General features: G+C 44.5%; 1 protein-coding gene across 3 annotated transcripts in view; it reads right to left on the bottom strand.

The window, feature by feature from the left end:
• Positions 1 to 1,389: 1,389 nt before the first annotated feature.
• Positions 1,390 to 17,329, bottom strand: part of LOC135903897 (AF4/FMR2 family member 4-like) — a 209,078-nt gene continuing 193,138 nt past the window's right edge. For all 3 annotated transcript variants that reach the window (XM_065434347.2, XM_065434348.2, XM_065434346.2), the window contains 7 exons: positions 13,954 to 14,338; positions 12,675 to 12,907; positions 10,878 to 11,078; positions 8,334 to 8,408; positions 6,920 to 7,013; positions 4,577 to 4,949; positions 1,390 to 1,716 (listed from right to left, as the gene is read on the bottom strand). In XM_065434347.2, coding sequence (XP_065290419.1) covers positions 1,574 to 1,716; positions 4,577 to 4,949; positions 6,920 to 7,013; positions 8,334 to 8,408; positions 10,878 to 11,078; positions 12,675 to 12,907; positions 13,954 to 14,338 — 1,504 coding nt within the window. In that variant the 3' untranslated portion in view covers positions 1,390 to 1,573. The remainder of the gene's footprint in view (positions 1,717 to 4,576; positions 4,950 to 6,919; positions 7,014 to 8,333; positions 8,409 to 10,877; positions 11,079 to 12,674; positions 12,908 to 13,953; positions 14,339 to 17,329) is intronic.

The raw sequence follows: 17,329 nt of genomic DNA, 5'->3' as shown, positions 1-17,329 counted from the left end.
AAAAAGAAAAGAGGAAAAAAAAGAGAAACAAAGACTTTGTGCTTTGTTGCCAGTGCATTTGCACGAGAGCATAAAAAAATTCATGTATATAAATATATATATATGTGTGTGTATACATATAACTATCCCTGCGATCGCATAGATGCCTCCCTCTCCCAGCCCTTGCCCAAGTCACTGATCTGCCCGCTGTGTCCCACACAAAAGTGCCAGAGAGCCATGTTTCGCGCAGCTAAGCACAGCAATTCACACAGGCCTCCACTTTGCACAGGCATCCCCAACGCGTGTTATTTACAACGGGGATATGAGAGGGGGAAAAAAAAAGAACAGAGTAGAAAAACTAGAGTTCCATGAGAAATGAACAGAGCGAAGAATCTCGCCTTGCCCTCTTATTGGCAGAGGCCCATATTGACACTTTGCACATTCTTGAAACACAACACTTTAGAGCAGTCTGAGTGCTCTGGAACAGACTCTGAGTGGGAGGCCACCTCGGCTGCCGGACACAATTAACTGCCTGCCTCGGGGTGCTGAGCACATTTCATCTGCTCACGATTACATTAAAAGAAAAAAAAATGGGGCCACCTAATCACAGAAGAGCCTCTTGCACCTTTCCCAAACGTCTTCAAAAGAACAGGGAACACTGGTGATGACAGGATAATTGACATCCTGCTAGTCCAACAAAACAGGAGCACAGGTGGCTCCCCACTGCGTGCACAACAGTGGTGGGAGGAGGGGGGGGGACCACAGAAATGAAGAATCTGCAGAGGCAGATAGAAGCTTTGATGACACTTTACAATTCCTTGCACAGACAAAGGCCTCTTTTAAGTCCCAACATGGCGGGAGCCATGATGGGGGTTTGCATCGTGACAATGATTTTTGTACAATTCTTATAGACAAAGAGCGGCGCTGCATCCCTGGGCTTTCCTGCTCGTCCTTCCTGCACTATCACCCGTGGTTGTTTGCTGCTTCTGTGCATGTGACACTTGACCCCATAGCACTTCCGTTTCTTTTCTTTTTTTTTCTTTTGCATGGCAGCACACACGACTAAGTAACAGCACAATCCGTGGAGAGGAAAAACAAACACTGCTTGCCTCGTCACCTTCCTATGTACACCTTCCCTCTCCACTCCGCATTTCCTCTCAGCCTCCTTCACCTGTCTCCATCTTTCCACACACCCATTTTTTATGTACACAAACGTCAACCACAACAACAATGGTTACTGGCAGCAACAAGAACAAACAGCTCTCGAAACAGACTTCAAAACAAATAGGAAAAATAAAGCCACCAAAGAGGGGCACAATGCAAGAAAAAAGGAAACTGAGGGTGCCGCGCTGAGAAACGGTTGTGAAGGAGCCCTAATTAAAAGAACAACAACAGGGGGAAGAAAAAAAATGAGAAACAAAACGCATCGTTTGTATGTGTACATATTGCAGCACAGCAGCACTGGGTGAAGGAGAAATGCCTCTGCCGGGCCACCCGTGACGGCCACAGTTCACAGAAGCCGTGCCTCGTGCGGCATCGAGCTCACGGTGCTGGTGGTGGCAACGCAGGTGGCAGCGGCAGGGGACAGCCCCCATCACGTGGTGCAACTGTCCGTGGAACAGGTGGTGAACCGCTGTCGTAGTCGACAAACACCTTCCTGAATGTACTTCACCAGCTCTGAGCACGAGCTGTGCAGTGTCAGTATGCCACAGTCCCGGTCAAGCTCCTCGAAAAACTCTGGTGAAAGAAAAGAAAGACAAGCGCTTTGGTTAGAGATGCTACACACCACCATAATAATGGTCATCAGCTTATATCATGCCCACTGCAGCACGGCAAGTCAAAGGCTTTCTCTTTTTTTTATCCAAGCCATCTCCAATTACCTGTCTTGCTTCAGCCAACTCTGCCCATATGCCTGAAAATTTGCTAAGCTCATCACACCACCTGATCATGTACCATTATTCACTACAGTCCTCTTCCTTGGGCATACATTTGTCTACCATGTTGAAGCTTTTAATTTATCCTCACGGAAACACTGATTTAATACAATGCTCTACAGAGTTTCCTTAAGTTCTTCATGAATGTGCGCAACAAAACAAATGGTCGGGACAGTCTACATGTTGCGCCAGACACTCATTTGCATGATCAAGATGCACAAGTAACCATAGTATACTATACAAAGGTGTGTGGTTCAAAAAAGGACCACTGGACAGAATAATTCCTCTCCTTTAAGATGGTACTTTAGTGATAGCAAATGGAAATCAACTGGGACCCTCAAGTATGAACTGTACAAGACATCTACAAGAGAAAACCAGTTAAAGGGACACTAAAGGCTAATACTAAGTCGACGTGGACTGTTTAAATACCACTCCAGAAACCTCACAACGCTTGTTTTGTGCCAAGAAAAAGACTTAGTTTACAAGAAAATTGCATCTGAAGGGTCCGAATACCTTTCTCGAAATTCAAATCTCCTGCCACCAAACCGGGGGAGTGGTGGCGTTGCATACACCGTCACTGCCCTTTGCTGCCATCGGCGAGTAAAACAGCATCCGACAAACGGTGGTACTGAGCCATGACAAAGTTAGAGCGGCGGACTCCCCGCTGCAGCTGCTTTTTGGCCAAGTAATGTAGACCAATCGGGCATCTCGCGACATCACATGGAAGTGGAATTCTCCGGTACTTGCAGTTTGTGCGAGTTTCGCGAGTCAGCAAAACCAGCGCAGCAGTACGCAATAACTATTGAAACACGAAAGCGTGGGTGGCATGCAGTTGAGAGAAAATGAAACCTTTCGACCACCCGTGTCATTGTCCAGAGTAATTTCTATTAGTTCTTTTGTCTAAACATGAAATAGAACTGGACAAATAGCATTTTATTTCATCTTACAATACGAGATGTTTTGTGCAATGGGTGGTTGACTACTAGTGACAAAATTTAACTGAGGAGTGCTTTCGTTATCGGGCAAGTACTTGAATTTCCCGGGGAGTCTCTAATCGTGTCGTGCATTTACCTAAATGTCTCGATTATTAAGGCTCTGTTTGTGAGAATACTGATGCCTTAGAGATTCTCAAGCACTAATCTATCACTTTAGCTTGACTTAATATTTGCCTTTAGTGTCCCTTTAAGGAACATCACAACATGACATAAGTACACAACACACAAGTGCAAATAAAAGTTCCACGAGATTAAGTAACACTATGTATGATGCCACCCTGCTGTGCCTGGCAGTGAAGTGCCAAATATACACAGTGTCGCATGAATTGCAAATAATGGCAAACCATGTAACGGTGCAGAATGTAGTGGCGAGCGTGCCCAAAAGGAAACGTGACAGCAAATTGCCTCGTCCTTACCTTCTTCTAACAATTTGCATTTTCACCTTTGCTTTTCTCAGGTACAGAAGCTTCTCACCCTGGTACTGGGGGATCTTTTTGTTTGTGAGGCTGCAAGTGTTAGACGTCCATGAAGGGACCAATTGGATCATTCGGCCTCATGTGGTGCATTTCAGCTGACTTGCACACCCATACAAAATGAGGGAGGGTACTTTGTACTGGAGGTCCGTGATGAATTCCTTCTCCTAAATCCTTAGTCTAACAACAAGCTGCATTCTTCATATACACTTGGTGATTTTTGGCTGGTGTTGCGTGTGGTGCTTGACCATGGCAAGCTTTGTGTTGCTGAACAAGAGAACTGCCTCTTCATGCTGATGGCCTTTCTAAGGAAACTACTTCTTGAAGCATGGAAACATGAAGGGCAGACGCATCACACTTTGTTGGGAAAAGCCTCTCCTGCATTACTGACATGTCTCACTGTAGCATTGGGCTTAAGAGTAAAGGGTCTGGATCTAATGACTATTGCTCGCTTTTGGTGATGTCCTTACATGACATAGCGTTCATCTCGACCGTAGCAATGGACATTAGTTAGTCTTGTTTCTACTGCCCATTCTCCCAATGTACTTGACAAATATGTGACAAGAAAATAATGCTGGCGTTATGTGAGCTGGCTTAATACATTTCGTTCATCCAAAGTGTGCGCTACTGTGAGCACCGTGCACCACTGGAGAATTTCTAAATGAAAATCTAGGATAAAAATGTGGTGCTAGTTATTCATACACGTGTGTTCAGCACCACATGGTGGGAAATACTAAGTGGGTTTCTTCTAGCTTCATTCTATTGGCTCTGGGCAACCATCTGTATTCTTGTATTGACCTACCTGAACCTCACACATTTTTCTTTGCTAGACACTTTCACAGCAATAACTGGTTGCATTCAGCCTCTATTTCACCAGTCTGTCATTTCTGGAATGTTGCACACAAGAGAATGTTGTTTTTTTTTGTTTTTTGTTTTCGGTACCCATAGCAAGTGTGAATCAAAAAGCATATCCCAGAATTGGTGACATGCATAATGATTTATGTGCTGAAAACTGCACAACAAAATTAATTAGTTCTCAAGGAAATATTGCGAGGTTAAAACAAGGAACTATAAAGCCACAAAGAACCAAATCGCAGACAACTCCCTGTACTACTACACGAGTCCCACAATGGATGAACGACTGCAGTGCCACATTTTCCCCAGTACTGCTCGCGTGAAATCTAATGCCACGCACCTCTGGAGTGTGAGCGGCTGGTGAGCGAGTCGGCCTGCTCCCACAATTCGTGGCAACGGTACAGGCACAACAGGTTTGCCAATTGGTGCTGCAGCATCAGGTACTGGGACTGCGGCAGGGCTATTACGCCCGGCAGGGGCGCTGCTGCTGCTGTGGCTATGGCCGGCACCACAGTGGCCGTTGTTGCTGGCTGTTGTCTGCTGCCCCCGTGGCCATTGCTGGCCAGCTCACAGCTGCTGTAGCCGCTGCTCTGGGAGCCCACACTGCCCGCGGGTGAAGGCGTGGGCGAGTGTGGAGACGGCTGGCACGGGGATCTCTGCAGACGAACGCCTGCTGGAGCCAGTGGCGGCGAGGCAAGCTTGCCCAAAGGGCACTGTAAGGCAGGGAATAGGCACTGTTGGAGCAAGCTTGCTTCACAGCAGGGAACATTCAGCAGGATGTTCACACATGGCCAAGCAGAAGCACAAACATTCTGTCGAATGGCGTCAAGTACCAATCTTGCTGTAAATTTTTTCAATAACTGCTTTTAAACAGCAACAGTGTGAATAAGAGGCAGACAATGGCTGTGCCAGCTAATGTCATGCATTACTTTACGTAATCCTGAAATGTCACCATGCCATCTGTCAGAGAATGGTAAAGCTAAACTTAGATTTAAGAAAAGTTCTAATGAGCAAACCCTTTGATCTCAAAAATGTGTTTTTGTTTTTAATTTTTAGGACATTACATAATTTGTTAAACAACATTCTGCCACAAGCCTACACTAATTCTTTCAAACCTTCAGTTTCTCAAGCTAAATTTTTTTTCTTCAAAGTTCAACTTGAAACATCTCCACATAAGAGCAGACATTATTTCTCTTCAGTATTTGCTTTTCTTTTTTTTAAAGCAACTTTTTCACATTACTTATTCAATACATTACTGCATTTAACAGAAATTTCGACCTCCTAAGATATGAGACGTGACTTGTGCATACATAGCATCGAAAGATGTAACATTTATAATATATATTTTTATTCCGAGCAAATGGTGCAGCTATTATGCAAATGTCGTTTTGTACCACGAGTCCATACAGAATGGAAGAACCAGACTATATCGAACCCGCTTACATCGACTTATTCTATATATCAAACAATTTCTGGACATGGCATAGTTACAATGAGTATATATAGCAAAATTTACGCTTACATCGAACAAAAATAACAGCGACTCCCGATATATCGAACGTCAAGCAGCGGCAAAGTGCCCCCTGAAGCTGGCTTTCCCTCGCGGTAGCGGGGAAGCCCGGCGGCGCAGCTCTATCCAAACACTCTCCCTACCGTGACCACACTGCCTCGGACAAGCCGTTGACACCACCACGCAAAAAATGATCCTGGCCTGCCCGCAACGCTTGCTCCGACAGCCAATAAGAGGCTCTTGTGCTCTCATCGTGCAACGTGGCGAAAGTGCGAGTTGTCTCGCTGCTTTTCTGGTTCATTGTGTGTGCGCCTTGTGGGCCTTCTCCCGCAGTGTTGCCATGATGAAGAGGCAGAATTCACCTTTCGTCGTGAAGCTCGAACGCAGTGAGACGTTGGGTGTCCTCGCAGCATGCAAGATTCCAAGGAGCACTCTCAGCACGATATTGAAGAATAAGGGGGAGATTAGGGCTAAAGTGGCCAAACTCGCAACCCGGTGCCCAGGGCGCCCGACGCGTACGCACGGCCGTGTATGAGCGGTTCATCCGAAATTGCTTCAGCTGTGCCGGCTTCCATGTGCTCGGTGATGACTGTAAATTCTGATGAATGCAACGAAGCCGTTGCCGGTGTTGCCGAAGTTTGGAGCGAGCTGTCAGAATTTCCAGAAGCTGTTGACGAATCAACAATGTACAAGTTTGTGAGTACTAACGATGCTGTCGCGACCACGGGACAGCCCGAAAACGAAGACTACATTGCCTGCATCGTACTGAGCACAAGTGAAAGTGGGCACAATGAGGAAAGCAATGACGGTCCTTTGCCTACATCCTCCGAAGTGATTGGTGCGCTCGCACTAGTCCGGTGCTTCTGCGCGAATGCGGAAGGTTGCAGCCCCTGCTGCTCCGACTCCGTAGACAACGTGGAGAAGTGCGTGTATCACAGGCAGCGAAATTGCCCAAGCAAAAGAAAATGCAAGACTATTTCATGCGAAACTAAGCTCGTTTCATCAATAAAGTGATTTTATAAATGGTACGTACTTTTATGACATCCAATTATTTAAGCAGGCTTATATTGAATTATGCTCTATATCGAACTGACAGGCGTTTTTTTGCAATTTCGATATAGCCGGGTTCGACTGTAACCGTAAGAAATCCGACATACAAGACTTGACTCTCACCTTTTGGAACTCAGTGAGGGCACGCATGTTCTCACGGAGATCATTTTTGTGCAAATCATACAGCTTTTTGTACAATAAAGATTGACACCGTAGGCTGTAAAGGAAGAAAAAATGCGTACATTAAAAAGACATGAATTCAGTAAAGCAATGTGACACTACAAAATTCTATAACAGGTGCTACAAAAACTGATTAGCACAGCGATGAACAAATCAATGCACACGTATAGCCAATTTCAATAGCTAACAAGTCGTCACCCTCATCAATTTCGAGCTTGCTAGACTGAAAAAAAGGTTTGAATTACATTGTTTAAAATATCTGGAAGGAACACTAAAGAAGAAATATGCAACACAGTACAGGCTGTGAAGTTAAAGCTCAGTACTGCATCGAATGTTGTGGTTGTGCTCGGCTTGGTAATTCATGACACTGAGAATCATCAAGGGTCTCAGTTGGTTAACCCCTTTTAAGTGTTTTGGACGAGCTCAACTTGTCAACAGCAATAATCTCATTTTCAAAGCAATTTGGACGAACTCAGGTAGTCCAGTTAGTTTTTCCTCTACTACACAGACGGCTGCAGTGCCAGCAATTAAAATCTGCAGTTATTTCACTCTTTTTGTTTTACTACACAGATGTCAGCACTTTTTCAGCACCTGGAAGGCCACGTTGATTCAGTCCTTGTGTTCTACAACATAGATGGCAGTCTTTTCGTCAGCACTAGTGCAGCGTGCTTACAGTGGTCTTTGTTTTCTACTACATCGACGGCAGCACTACGTCAATACCCAAAGACCGCATTTTTGTAATCACGCACTTTTTGTGCCTTTCAGTAGATTCAGTAGATGCAGTCTGCTCTGCACTGGCAGCTTGCATGTGAGTCGTGCGTGCAAAAGAAAGCCACTGCTCAAATCTGACAGCAAAAGTGAGGGTGAGAGCAATGCACTAGAGTCCTGTTCTTCGAGCGAAGAGGATGACAATAGCCTTGTCATCGCATCGTCTAGTGGATATGATGATTCGGAAAGTGAAGACAACATTGACTTCGTCTGACAGTGGTGCAGCGTTTTAACGTTTTAACAGCAAATTGGTTGGAAAAGCTTTAGAATGGTCTTCGACGCACTGAATTTTGAAGAAGAACCATAAAAGAAAAAAAAAAGAATGCAAGATAAGGTCACTTTTGGCCAAAGTAATAAAACACGTAAGGGGTTAACAGCACGCACTGTAGCACTCAAATAGTGAGAGTAATTGGAACAGGAAATGAAAACTTGAATGAACTAGTAGAGCAATATTTTGCAAAGGTGTCCGTGAATAGCAGCACCACAAATTACACTTGCTCATACAGAATGTGCGAGCCTGTTAAGGGGCTCTTTGGCAAAGTGCAGATGGCAGAGGACCAACGCAAAATGCAAAAGGGTCGGTACGCACCTAAGTATGGCAAGCTTGTTGTCAATGCTGCCATAAGCATCATTCTGGAGCTTTTGAAATTTTGATGAAATGTGCCTGCGAAGAGAAAATGACAGTGGATTAGTGACCACTGCATGCTTGTTGAATAAGCATAACAGACCTGTAATGAGCAGCTTACAATTCAAGCTGTGTCTTTGAGCTACAGTGATGTATTTGATACGAAGCACAAATACATTTTGGGAAATTTCACAGTGGGCTAGTTGGTTTGACATACTGTATTTACTCGCATAATGATCGCACTTGCGTAATGATTGCACCCCTGAATTTTGTCGTCAAAATTCGATTTTTTTCTTTCCCGTGTAATGATCGCACCCCGAACTGGTCACAGCGATATGTTGTGTGCCAAGTCTAGCTAATGATGACTGCACTTACCATGTGTCGAATGCTACGCGAATGACTCTCGAAGACATACCAAGTGTTCTACACGCACCAAACATTCTTAAGCAGATACCCCATTCCATTCCTTTCATCACTTTTCGCACTTTCATTTTAAAAAAAAACACACACACACACACCTACAGCCAAACTTATCTTGGCTTTATTATTTGTAGGCTTCATAATGGTTTTGGTCAACAGCAACAAAAAAGGCGCCTTTCGATTCTTCTCATCTGCACTCGTGGGCATGCAACAAAACGCGAGCGGCAACGATAGTGACCACGTTTACACAATGTTGGAAGGGTCCCCTATTCATACGCCGACGCTTGTAATACAGCTAAGATATTCGCCCACCGTAGCATAAACGTGCCATATTAGGATAGTAGTGAAGACAAATGCCATAGTTTCCGCAGCAGGCTCGCCATGTGTTTCTATGTCACTGGCAGCTACGCGTGCTCATCTCTGTTTCTGTCCCCTCAAAGTGGACATGGCTACGTTATCGTCCCAAACTAGCCGAAATTAACGATATTATTCATTTGTGATATGGAAGAAACTGTTTCAATACGCATAATGTACTCACAAGAAGAAAAAAAAAATGTCATTGGGTACGTGCCGCTTGCTCCGCTGGCCGCCATTTTTGTTTTGATGTCCCGCACTGTTACAGAAGAAGCCGCCTGTTTGTTGAGCTGTTGTCATCCCGCAGCAAACGCGGGATGAAAAAACATTTTTCTTTTCGCGGGAAATTTAACCCGCGTAATGGTCGCGCCCCTGAATTTCCATCAATTTTTTTTACAAGAAAAGTGCGGTCATTATGCGAGTAAATACAGTAATTGAAACTGTGCCGTAGAATGATGAAGGAACAGAACTTAAGCGAGAAAACAACACACGACACCTGTGTCATGTGTTGTTTTCTCGCTTACATTAAGTCCTGTCCATTCGTCGTTCTGCGTAACAGTGTTAAAGGGGCCCTGAACCACTTTCGTTCGAAGTGGAGAAAGGCATTTGAAGTGAAAATAGGCTATTTCAAGAATACTTTGCTGCAAAAAGTACTTCAATGCGTTCAGCAGAAGTGGCGTTAATGGCAATCAAACACGGCCTCCACTGTGCTCCCACCATTCCTTCTTCAATGCCTTGCGCTGCGAAGGCACAATGGGGCGTGCCCGCATCGTGTCGCCTCGTGAACGTCACTGTGGCACATACTTCAAATTTCATTTTAAAGGGGCCACGATTTCCGCCTTTGGTGCCTACGATATGCTAAACATAAGCCAAACGTGGTTGTTCTCAGCGAGTCGCAGTGCGCTTAGCCAGTGGACTCGTGGCGGCACCCCATGGCAGCCGCAGTATCTACGCCATGTAGCCGACCGCAGCTCGGTGTCAGCTATTGGCTAATAGCAGCCGTCTAAGGGAATGACGAAATAGTGCGACCGATGACAAAATAGTGCGTCTGGGAGAGAGTGAGGACAGGGCCTTCTGTTGAAAAGACAGTGTGTTTAAGAGAAAGGTGATTTCGCAATCTGCTTGAGAGCTCCAAGCACCACGTATGACAGCAAAACTTGACTGAGATGAACTTGAACAAAGGGGGTACCAGAGAAAAAGGGGGTCGATTGAGATGTTCACAGCAGCGCTGCATGTGCTACCCACAGACTATGTCATTTCACCAAGCCCGAGGGGGTGGTTCAGGGCCCCTTTAATATAAGTTTTGTATGGTGTGTTGTAAACGCACATCATTACTTTCACTTGGACACGTTAACAATGGGCTTAAAAGGCCTCGTAACAAGCCCATGTCGATGATAACATACACCATTGGAGGTCTACAGAACATGCATTGCTAAGTGGAATGACGAGTGAGGCTCTGACTGAATAACTGTACGAAAAAATCTGGCAAATATTACACAAGCTTTACATCAGGCTTGGTACATAGTCAAAACAAAGAAACCCAATTAAAACAGTGTGCCACGTCTTCGAGAAGACAATTAACTTTGAAGTACTGCGTTTATGAAATCAACACATGGGACTGAAAGCAAAATGCTGGTGCCTCCTTGCGCAGACCAAATTGACAATCATTATGAAACAAGAGCATCTGCACCTTCAGCTTTTCTATGTGAGAGCCTGGTTTGCACTTTGACTTACTTGATGAGAATGAGTGTTTGCTTGTACATGCGGTACACATTTTCCGGGTCGGCACGGCCGTGCTCCATGGCATTGCCCGTTAGGATGAAGTAGAGCACCGCTTCTAAATACTTGACCGCCTGTGCTGTGCGGTGCACTTCCCGATCGGCCTCGTGTTTCAACCGCTTGGCCTCGCAGAGAAAGTAGTCTGAGCTGCCATTTCTGCAATGCCAGAGGAAGCGCACACGTTAGGGAGAAAGCATCCTTTCAGGATCCACTAATAGCAGACATGAAGAGTAAGACAGACAAGTAAAATATTCAGTGACTTTTTAGAAATACAGAAGAATCTCGCTGCAATGAATCTTTTGGGCACAGCGCAGGAACTTGTATCCCCCGAAATTCGTACCACCAACAAACATTTTAAAATATTCCGAAATCAAGGAGAGGAGATGTGGCAATGAAGTGGTCTAATAATTGAACTTCCAATACTTTTTCACACAATCCTCAAGTTTTCTTTTATCTCATGGCAAAATATATAGAAGAAATAAGCAATTTGAGAAAATTGCAGCTTTACAGTATGTTGTCTTTGAAATCAGGAACAAAATTGGGCTTCGGGAGGAGCTATCGCACCACTGATCGGGCGAGCGTGGCCTTCCGTTGATGCAGTGCTGTCATCTTGGTAGCAGAGTAAATGCGAGAGACTGGAAATTCAGACAGTCGCAGTGCTGTATTTCTCCATGCAGAAATAAAAGCAACAAAAGCAAGTGCGGCAAAAGGGAGAACTAGACTTGCAATTCGTTACTGCAGTCGTGTGGCATGCGGGAAGCGCTCCTTTTGGCTGACGCAAATTTCAATCATTGGCGCGCTTGTCTCAAGCACACTTTGGCAGCCGCAAGCTGCACACTTCACGTGTTTTCAAGTTAACATTTTGAGATATGCCTGGTTATCTTGAACTTTAGTTGCTGCATCGAAGCTGCTCACTGATGCTGATAAGGACGTGCCTTTCATAAGATAAGGATATTCACCTCACATCATCTGCCACAGCGTGAAAAGCAGTTTGCAACTTTTCAATATTTAGCATGTGTGAGCTAATGGACTTGGGTAGGGACTTTAGAAAACTTTGTGCCATCCTGAAATTTTTTATCAGGTGTGATCATATTATTGTGATTCTACTGTAGTCAAAAGTGATACACTGCATCTGACAATCAAGAACAGACAAAATTTTTCTCTGTTCTCACAGAAGTTGATCCTCGCAAATGAGCATCTTCAACAGTTCAATAAAGTTCTGGCAATGACCATAAAAGTGAAATACACAGGCAGCATCATTTTACGTGGCCACAAAACCAGCTATCAACAAATAATTAGTGCATGCATTCTAGCTAAAGAAGCATCATCCATGAAACTGTTGAAGCCAGTGCCAATTCCACAGAAAATGGCCCATTGAAGGTCATTTGCAACTTAGGAATGCCGTAGTGCTACCATCATTTGACCACCCACCTTGATTGATTGGGTTTGACATTCTGAAACAACAGCGGGGCTATGAGAAACGCCTTAGTCTAGGGCTCCACAATAATTCAGATCCCCTGAGGTTCTTGAACATGCATCTAAATCTAAGCACAAGAGCATTTTTGCATTTTGCCCCCATTGAAATGCAGCTACCGGGGCCGAGAATTAAACCACGACCTTGTGTTCAGTAGAAGAATGCCATAGCCACTGCAGAAGGTGCCAACTGACTTGTACCAGTTAATGTGGCACAACAAAAATGAATTGATGAGTTGAGCCTTCAGCATCAATGGTGCAGCAGCCCAGAACACTTACTTTGACTCCCACTCTCGGTGCGAGTTGTACGACAGGAGCTGGGATGGGTTGCCCCGCTGGCTATGCCCGTCGGCGGGCTCCTCCTTCTTCACCGTCAGAAGGCCTCCAGTCCCAACCGGCATGGCCGACGACATCCCCCCGCTGCCCAGCGATCCCATGCGGCTACCGGGTGTCTCGTGCCCGTGCACTTCACTCTGATCCGAGCTCGACAGGAGCCCTTCCCAAGAATTCACCTGCAGAACAGGTTGGAATGCACCCTCAAGTTATCAAATATGGTTTAACGTAAACAAGATTAAGCATATGAAGTCAAAGCACACGACTCAAGCTCGACGAATAACAATAGCCTAGGGACTTGATTTTAGTGAGCAGCCACATGAGCGTGCTAGATCTGCATGTTATACTATGAACCCCTAAAACACCGAGTGAGTGTTAGGTTTAAGGGTGTGTTAGGATCAAGCAAATAATGCCAAATGAAGCATCGGTGCGTTCAGATGTCTTCCTGCCTCCTTATTTCGACTTGCCATATAGTTAGACCGATTCCGTTATATTTGTTGAGGTTAAATTAATTACAGTCACTGAATTCTACCAGGCCAGACACATGGCTTGCATGGCAATTGTGTCAAGCAACTGTGCCGAAAAAAGATTCTCTTCTGTGGTGATGTATGACAACTTGGTCTGCTCAAGCACTGTCATGTCTATTTACCATGACATATGCCCCTGCTTATTTTTGCTCTTCCCACAGTGATGCAGTGCACCTTAGCCATGCTAGTGTGTTGAAAGCTCAATGCTCTTTGAGGGCATAGAGGAAAGGGGCATTGCGCGTGTAGGCCTGCAACACCTAATTTTTATGGAAACGCCCAATGCAATTCATTGTAAGGAAGTACCATATCTACATTGTGTATTCATAGTGACGATGACTCGTTGAACAGTTATTTTTTAAATACAGTGTAACGACACCCAAGATGGAGCAATTGTTGGCATAAATTTGTCATGCTAAACCTACTACCTATGGCTACCGCCACTTAACTTCCTCAACTGGTTCACATAAAAACGGGCAGCGTAATTCAATCTTCCACTGAAGGAAACATGCCAGCTTTTTTAACTGCACACAAGTGCAACTCACTGCACTTTTTCGACATTTGCACAAGCAACAGCAAGAGCTCCATGCCAACTATGTAAATTGAATTCTGCATAAAAATTACACTGAACAAACAAATGTGATGTGAGCAATTCAACCAGTGCAGGAATACTAAATAGACCTGAACACAGGGGCTCTCACCTGACTAGAAGAAACGACATCTGTGCTGCCTGCCATGGCACTGGGGTCGGAGCTTGGATCATCAGGTGCAGCGCGAGATTTACTCGACGATGACGCCCCATCCAAGTGGGACCGGGTTCTTGAGCCAGATGACTTTTTCTTGTCCCGGTGGTGATTGTGGTGCCTCTTGGACTTTTCACTAGAAGGCGTTGTCTCTCTCCGAGACGCAGAGCCTTTTTCAGAGCGACTCCTGCTGGATGAAGAGGGGCGCCCACGGTGTTGCCGTGTGCCACTCCGCTGACTTGAGTACGAACTCAAACTGCTTGGGCTGTCACATGAGCGTAGAGGCTCTGGCCACTCTTGCCGGCTCTCCGATTCATCATCTGGCCGTGGCAGTTCAACTGACCTGTGGCAAGACATTGTGCAAAGGAAAAAAACCAAACAAAATTAGCACCTCAAGGGAGACACTTAAGAGTAATTTTTCAACTATACTGGCAAAATTTGCTTTGCCGAATCACTACTACTCACTACGATAAGGACTGAAAGGTGCCACGCCATCATAACCAAGTTACTAATGATAGAAGGAGTAAAACAAAACAAAACTTGTGTAATTTTGGCAACTGGTGCAAAATGACAGTGAGTTCAATATCATATCCCGCCATGTTGCAGTTGTATCTGCTTTTATTTATTCACACTGTTCACTACAAAAAAGTGAAACTGCCTCCCCACCTCTATTGCTATAATCACCAATATCAGCAATTAGAAGAAGTGCACCATGAGTACATCACGCAACCAATACTCTCTTTAGTGATCCCTGGATATCGATAGTACTGAAAAAAGAAATACCTATAATAAATTAGCTAACGCCTTAAGTAATGATTTGATGGATACTGTTTCAGTTTAGAAGTGTAGATTTTGTCAGAGAAGGTTTCAAAACTAAAAAGCATTTCTTTTTCTGGTGCAGTCTCTCTTTTGAATCAATGTTTTCTCGGTGCAATGTGAAATAAAGAAAGATTGATGCATATTATGCCCAGTGCCTGTTAATTTGCAGTGTACAGTCAAACCTGGATATATCGAACCTACATATAACGAATTATTGTGTAGAACAAACAGCTGTGAAATCCACTTGAAGATTCTTGTAATAAAATTTTTATTTTATATATTGAATTCCCTATATATCAAACCTTTTTGTTATCCCCTTCAGATTCAATATATCCAGCTTTGACTGTATTCAAAAGCCACAGTGATGAAGCACTCAATCGAGATGAGATGATGTCAGTCTTTTTAAAACTTTCATGGACTTTCTAGAGCCAGAGAAAGAGCTAGGAGGAAGATGTAAACTGGCCAGATTAACCGCCTCACAGGCTTCAAACGGTAATCTGAACTTGTGGACTAATACACTGATACATTGGTAGTAAAATCAATATTTAGAGAGTTGCATGACTGACCATCAATAACAAGTAAATCGGAACACAAAAAATATTGGCACTAGGTTACTAACGACACTTGGTTACCGTATATACTTGTGTAAAGGCTGCAGCTTCTTTCTAGAATCTTTGCTGCATGCAGCCCTTAACGCTAATCAGGCTGATGATGGCCTGCTAGAGGTCGTACTGTTTCTGCAGCGGTAGCAGAGGGTAAGAGAGGCACAAATGACATAATACTGGAGTAAACGACATCAGATGCCGGCCCATCGTCCCTGGCCAGCGCCGACTCAAACAGGGCTCCCTTCTCTAGAGGCGAAATTCCACCGATCTGACTGGAAACACTGCCAAGATGATGCGCCATATGAAGAAATAATGGCACAGCGGCGTTGACTGAAAAGCAGCTAGCGTCACCTAGCGGCAACAGAACAAAACTTTTTCACAAAATCTTGCCCTCCAAAATGGGGCTGCAGCTCTTGCACAAGGGCGGCCTTTCCACGAGTACATACGGTGCTTCATTTGAGTCAGTATTGACTGGGGTACTGACATGATATTTATGAATATTCTTTTTTTTTTGTCTTACATGAAGGCTCTACACCTCTAAGCTCTAGAAAAATAGTGACTAGCCTCATAGCACCATAAATAATTTAATATGACAGCTTTCTTACAACCAACTTCGGCTTTCTTTCTCAGGAGGATACTGTGTCGTGACGTCACGGCACAATATTCACATGGGAAACGATCAGTGTGCATGGCTGCCGTGTCACAGATGATCCAACTCCTATGTAAACACTGCATTCTAAAGACCCTCCTGCCTAGCCAGCATGTACCCTTGGTCCCCTTACCAATGTGACACATTACTGGCTACAGCAAAGCAACTTGGAAAACCATTATGGCACGCAAACTTGTGCAAATTCTGAATCACTGGCGCACGCATTCAGTGAGCCCAAAGAGCAGACTTCCATTAATTTTGCTACCGTTATTCAATTTTTTTATTATTTCGATCCCAACTAGAGGTTCCAGCCAGCGCCCTTTAATTTCTATGCGACCAAATTTTCGTTACTTCAATCCTAGAATTGGTCTTTACTGGGTAATTTGAACTTTACCAGTCAGCACGCAAGCGCTTTACCCCTAAATGACCAGAAAAGCGACCCCTTTACTGGCAACATGTCTCAGCAGAGCTCAAGAGACGGCGAATGCGTTGAACACACGTCAACCTCCTGTCAAAAGCGCCTATTGTCGGTCTACCCTAGGACGATTTGCAAGCAATAATAGTAGCTCACAACCGTCTGATTTCAGTATTTACCTGATTCTAACATGTGCCTTCATTTTCCCCCAGAGAAACTGAGCCAGAAATCGCATTCGTAACATTTGTATGCTTTGCCGCAAAACACAGCTATATTGCAGCAAAGCTGACTTAAGGAAATCGAACGCCACAGGGCAGGGACACACAGTCCGTTGCCCACTTTTCTTGCTAAAAATCAGGTGCACGTTAGAGTTCTACTTTGTTTAGGCGCTTTAACGGTATTGCTATGCTAGTTTTCTACTTTGGACACACAAAAAAACGGGCATGCGTTTGATAGAGGGGCGTGTTAATATCTGCCAAATTCAGCCAAATGAATCAGCAGTGTGTTTTGCAATTCCCTCTACATCTTGTTTAATTCGACCAGTCAGACAGTTCGATCAATATCGTCCATACCATCATGGTCGAATTCGTGGAAGTCGACTGTACACCATGAATTGCCATAAAAAGAACTTTTTCCAAAGCCACCATTACAGCTAACATAGAGTTGGTTTGATCTATTCAAAATGTTTTAACTTTGTGCAAGTAATATAATACCGTGTTTCCTGCAGCAACAAACGGCTGGTCAAGAAAGCATAAGAGATTATTTTAGCTTTGGTCAGTGGGTGCAATGAGGCCGAGTCATTGCACTCAAAACGATTCAGGCCTGTGCCCTCGACTACAAATATTC

This window comes from Dermacentor albipictus, chromosome 3 (genome assembly GCF_038994185.2).
Source record: "Dermacentor albipictus isolate Rhodes 1998 colony chromosome 3, USDA_Dalb.pri_finalv2, whole genome shotgun sequence".
NCBI lineage: Eukaryota > Metazoa > Arthropoda > Arachnida > Ixodida > Ixodidae > Dermacentor > Dermacentor albipictus.
Note: the sequence above shows the minus strand (reverse complement) of the source record. Positions and strands in the feature narration are given on the sequence as shown.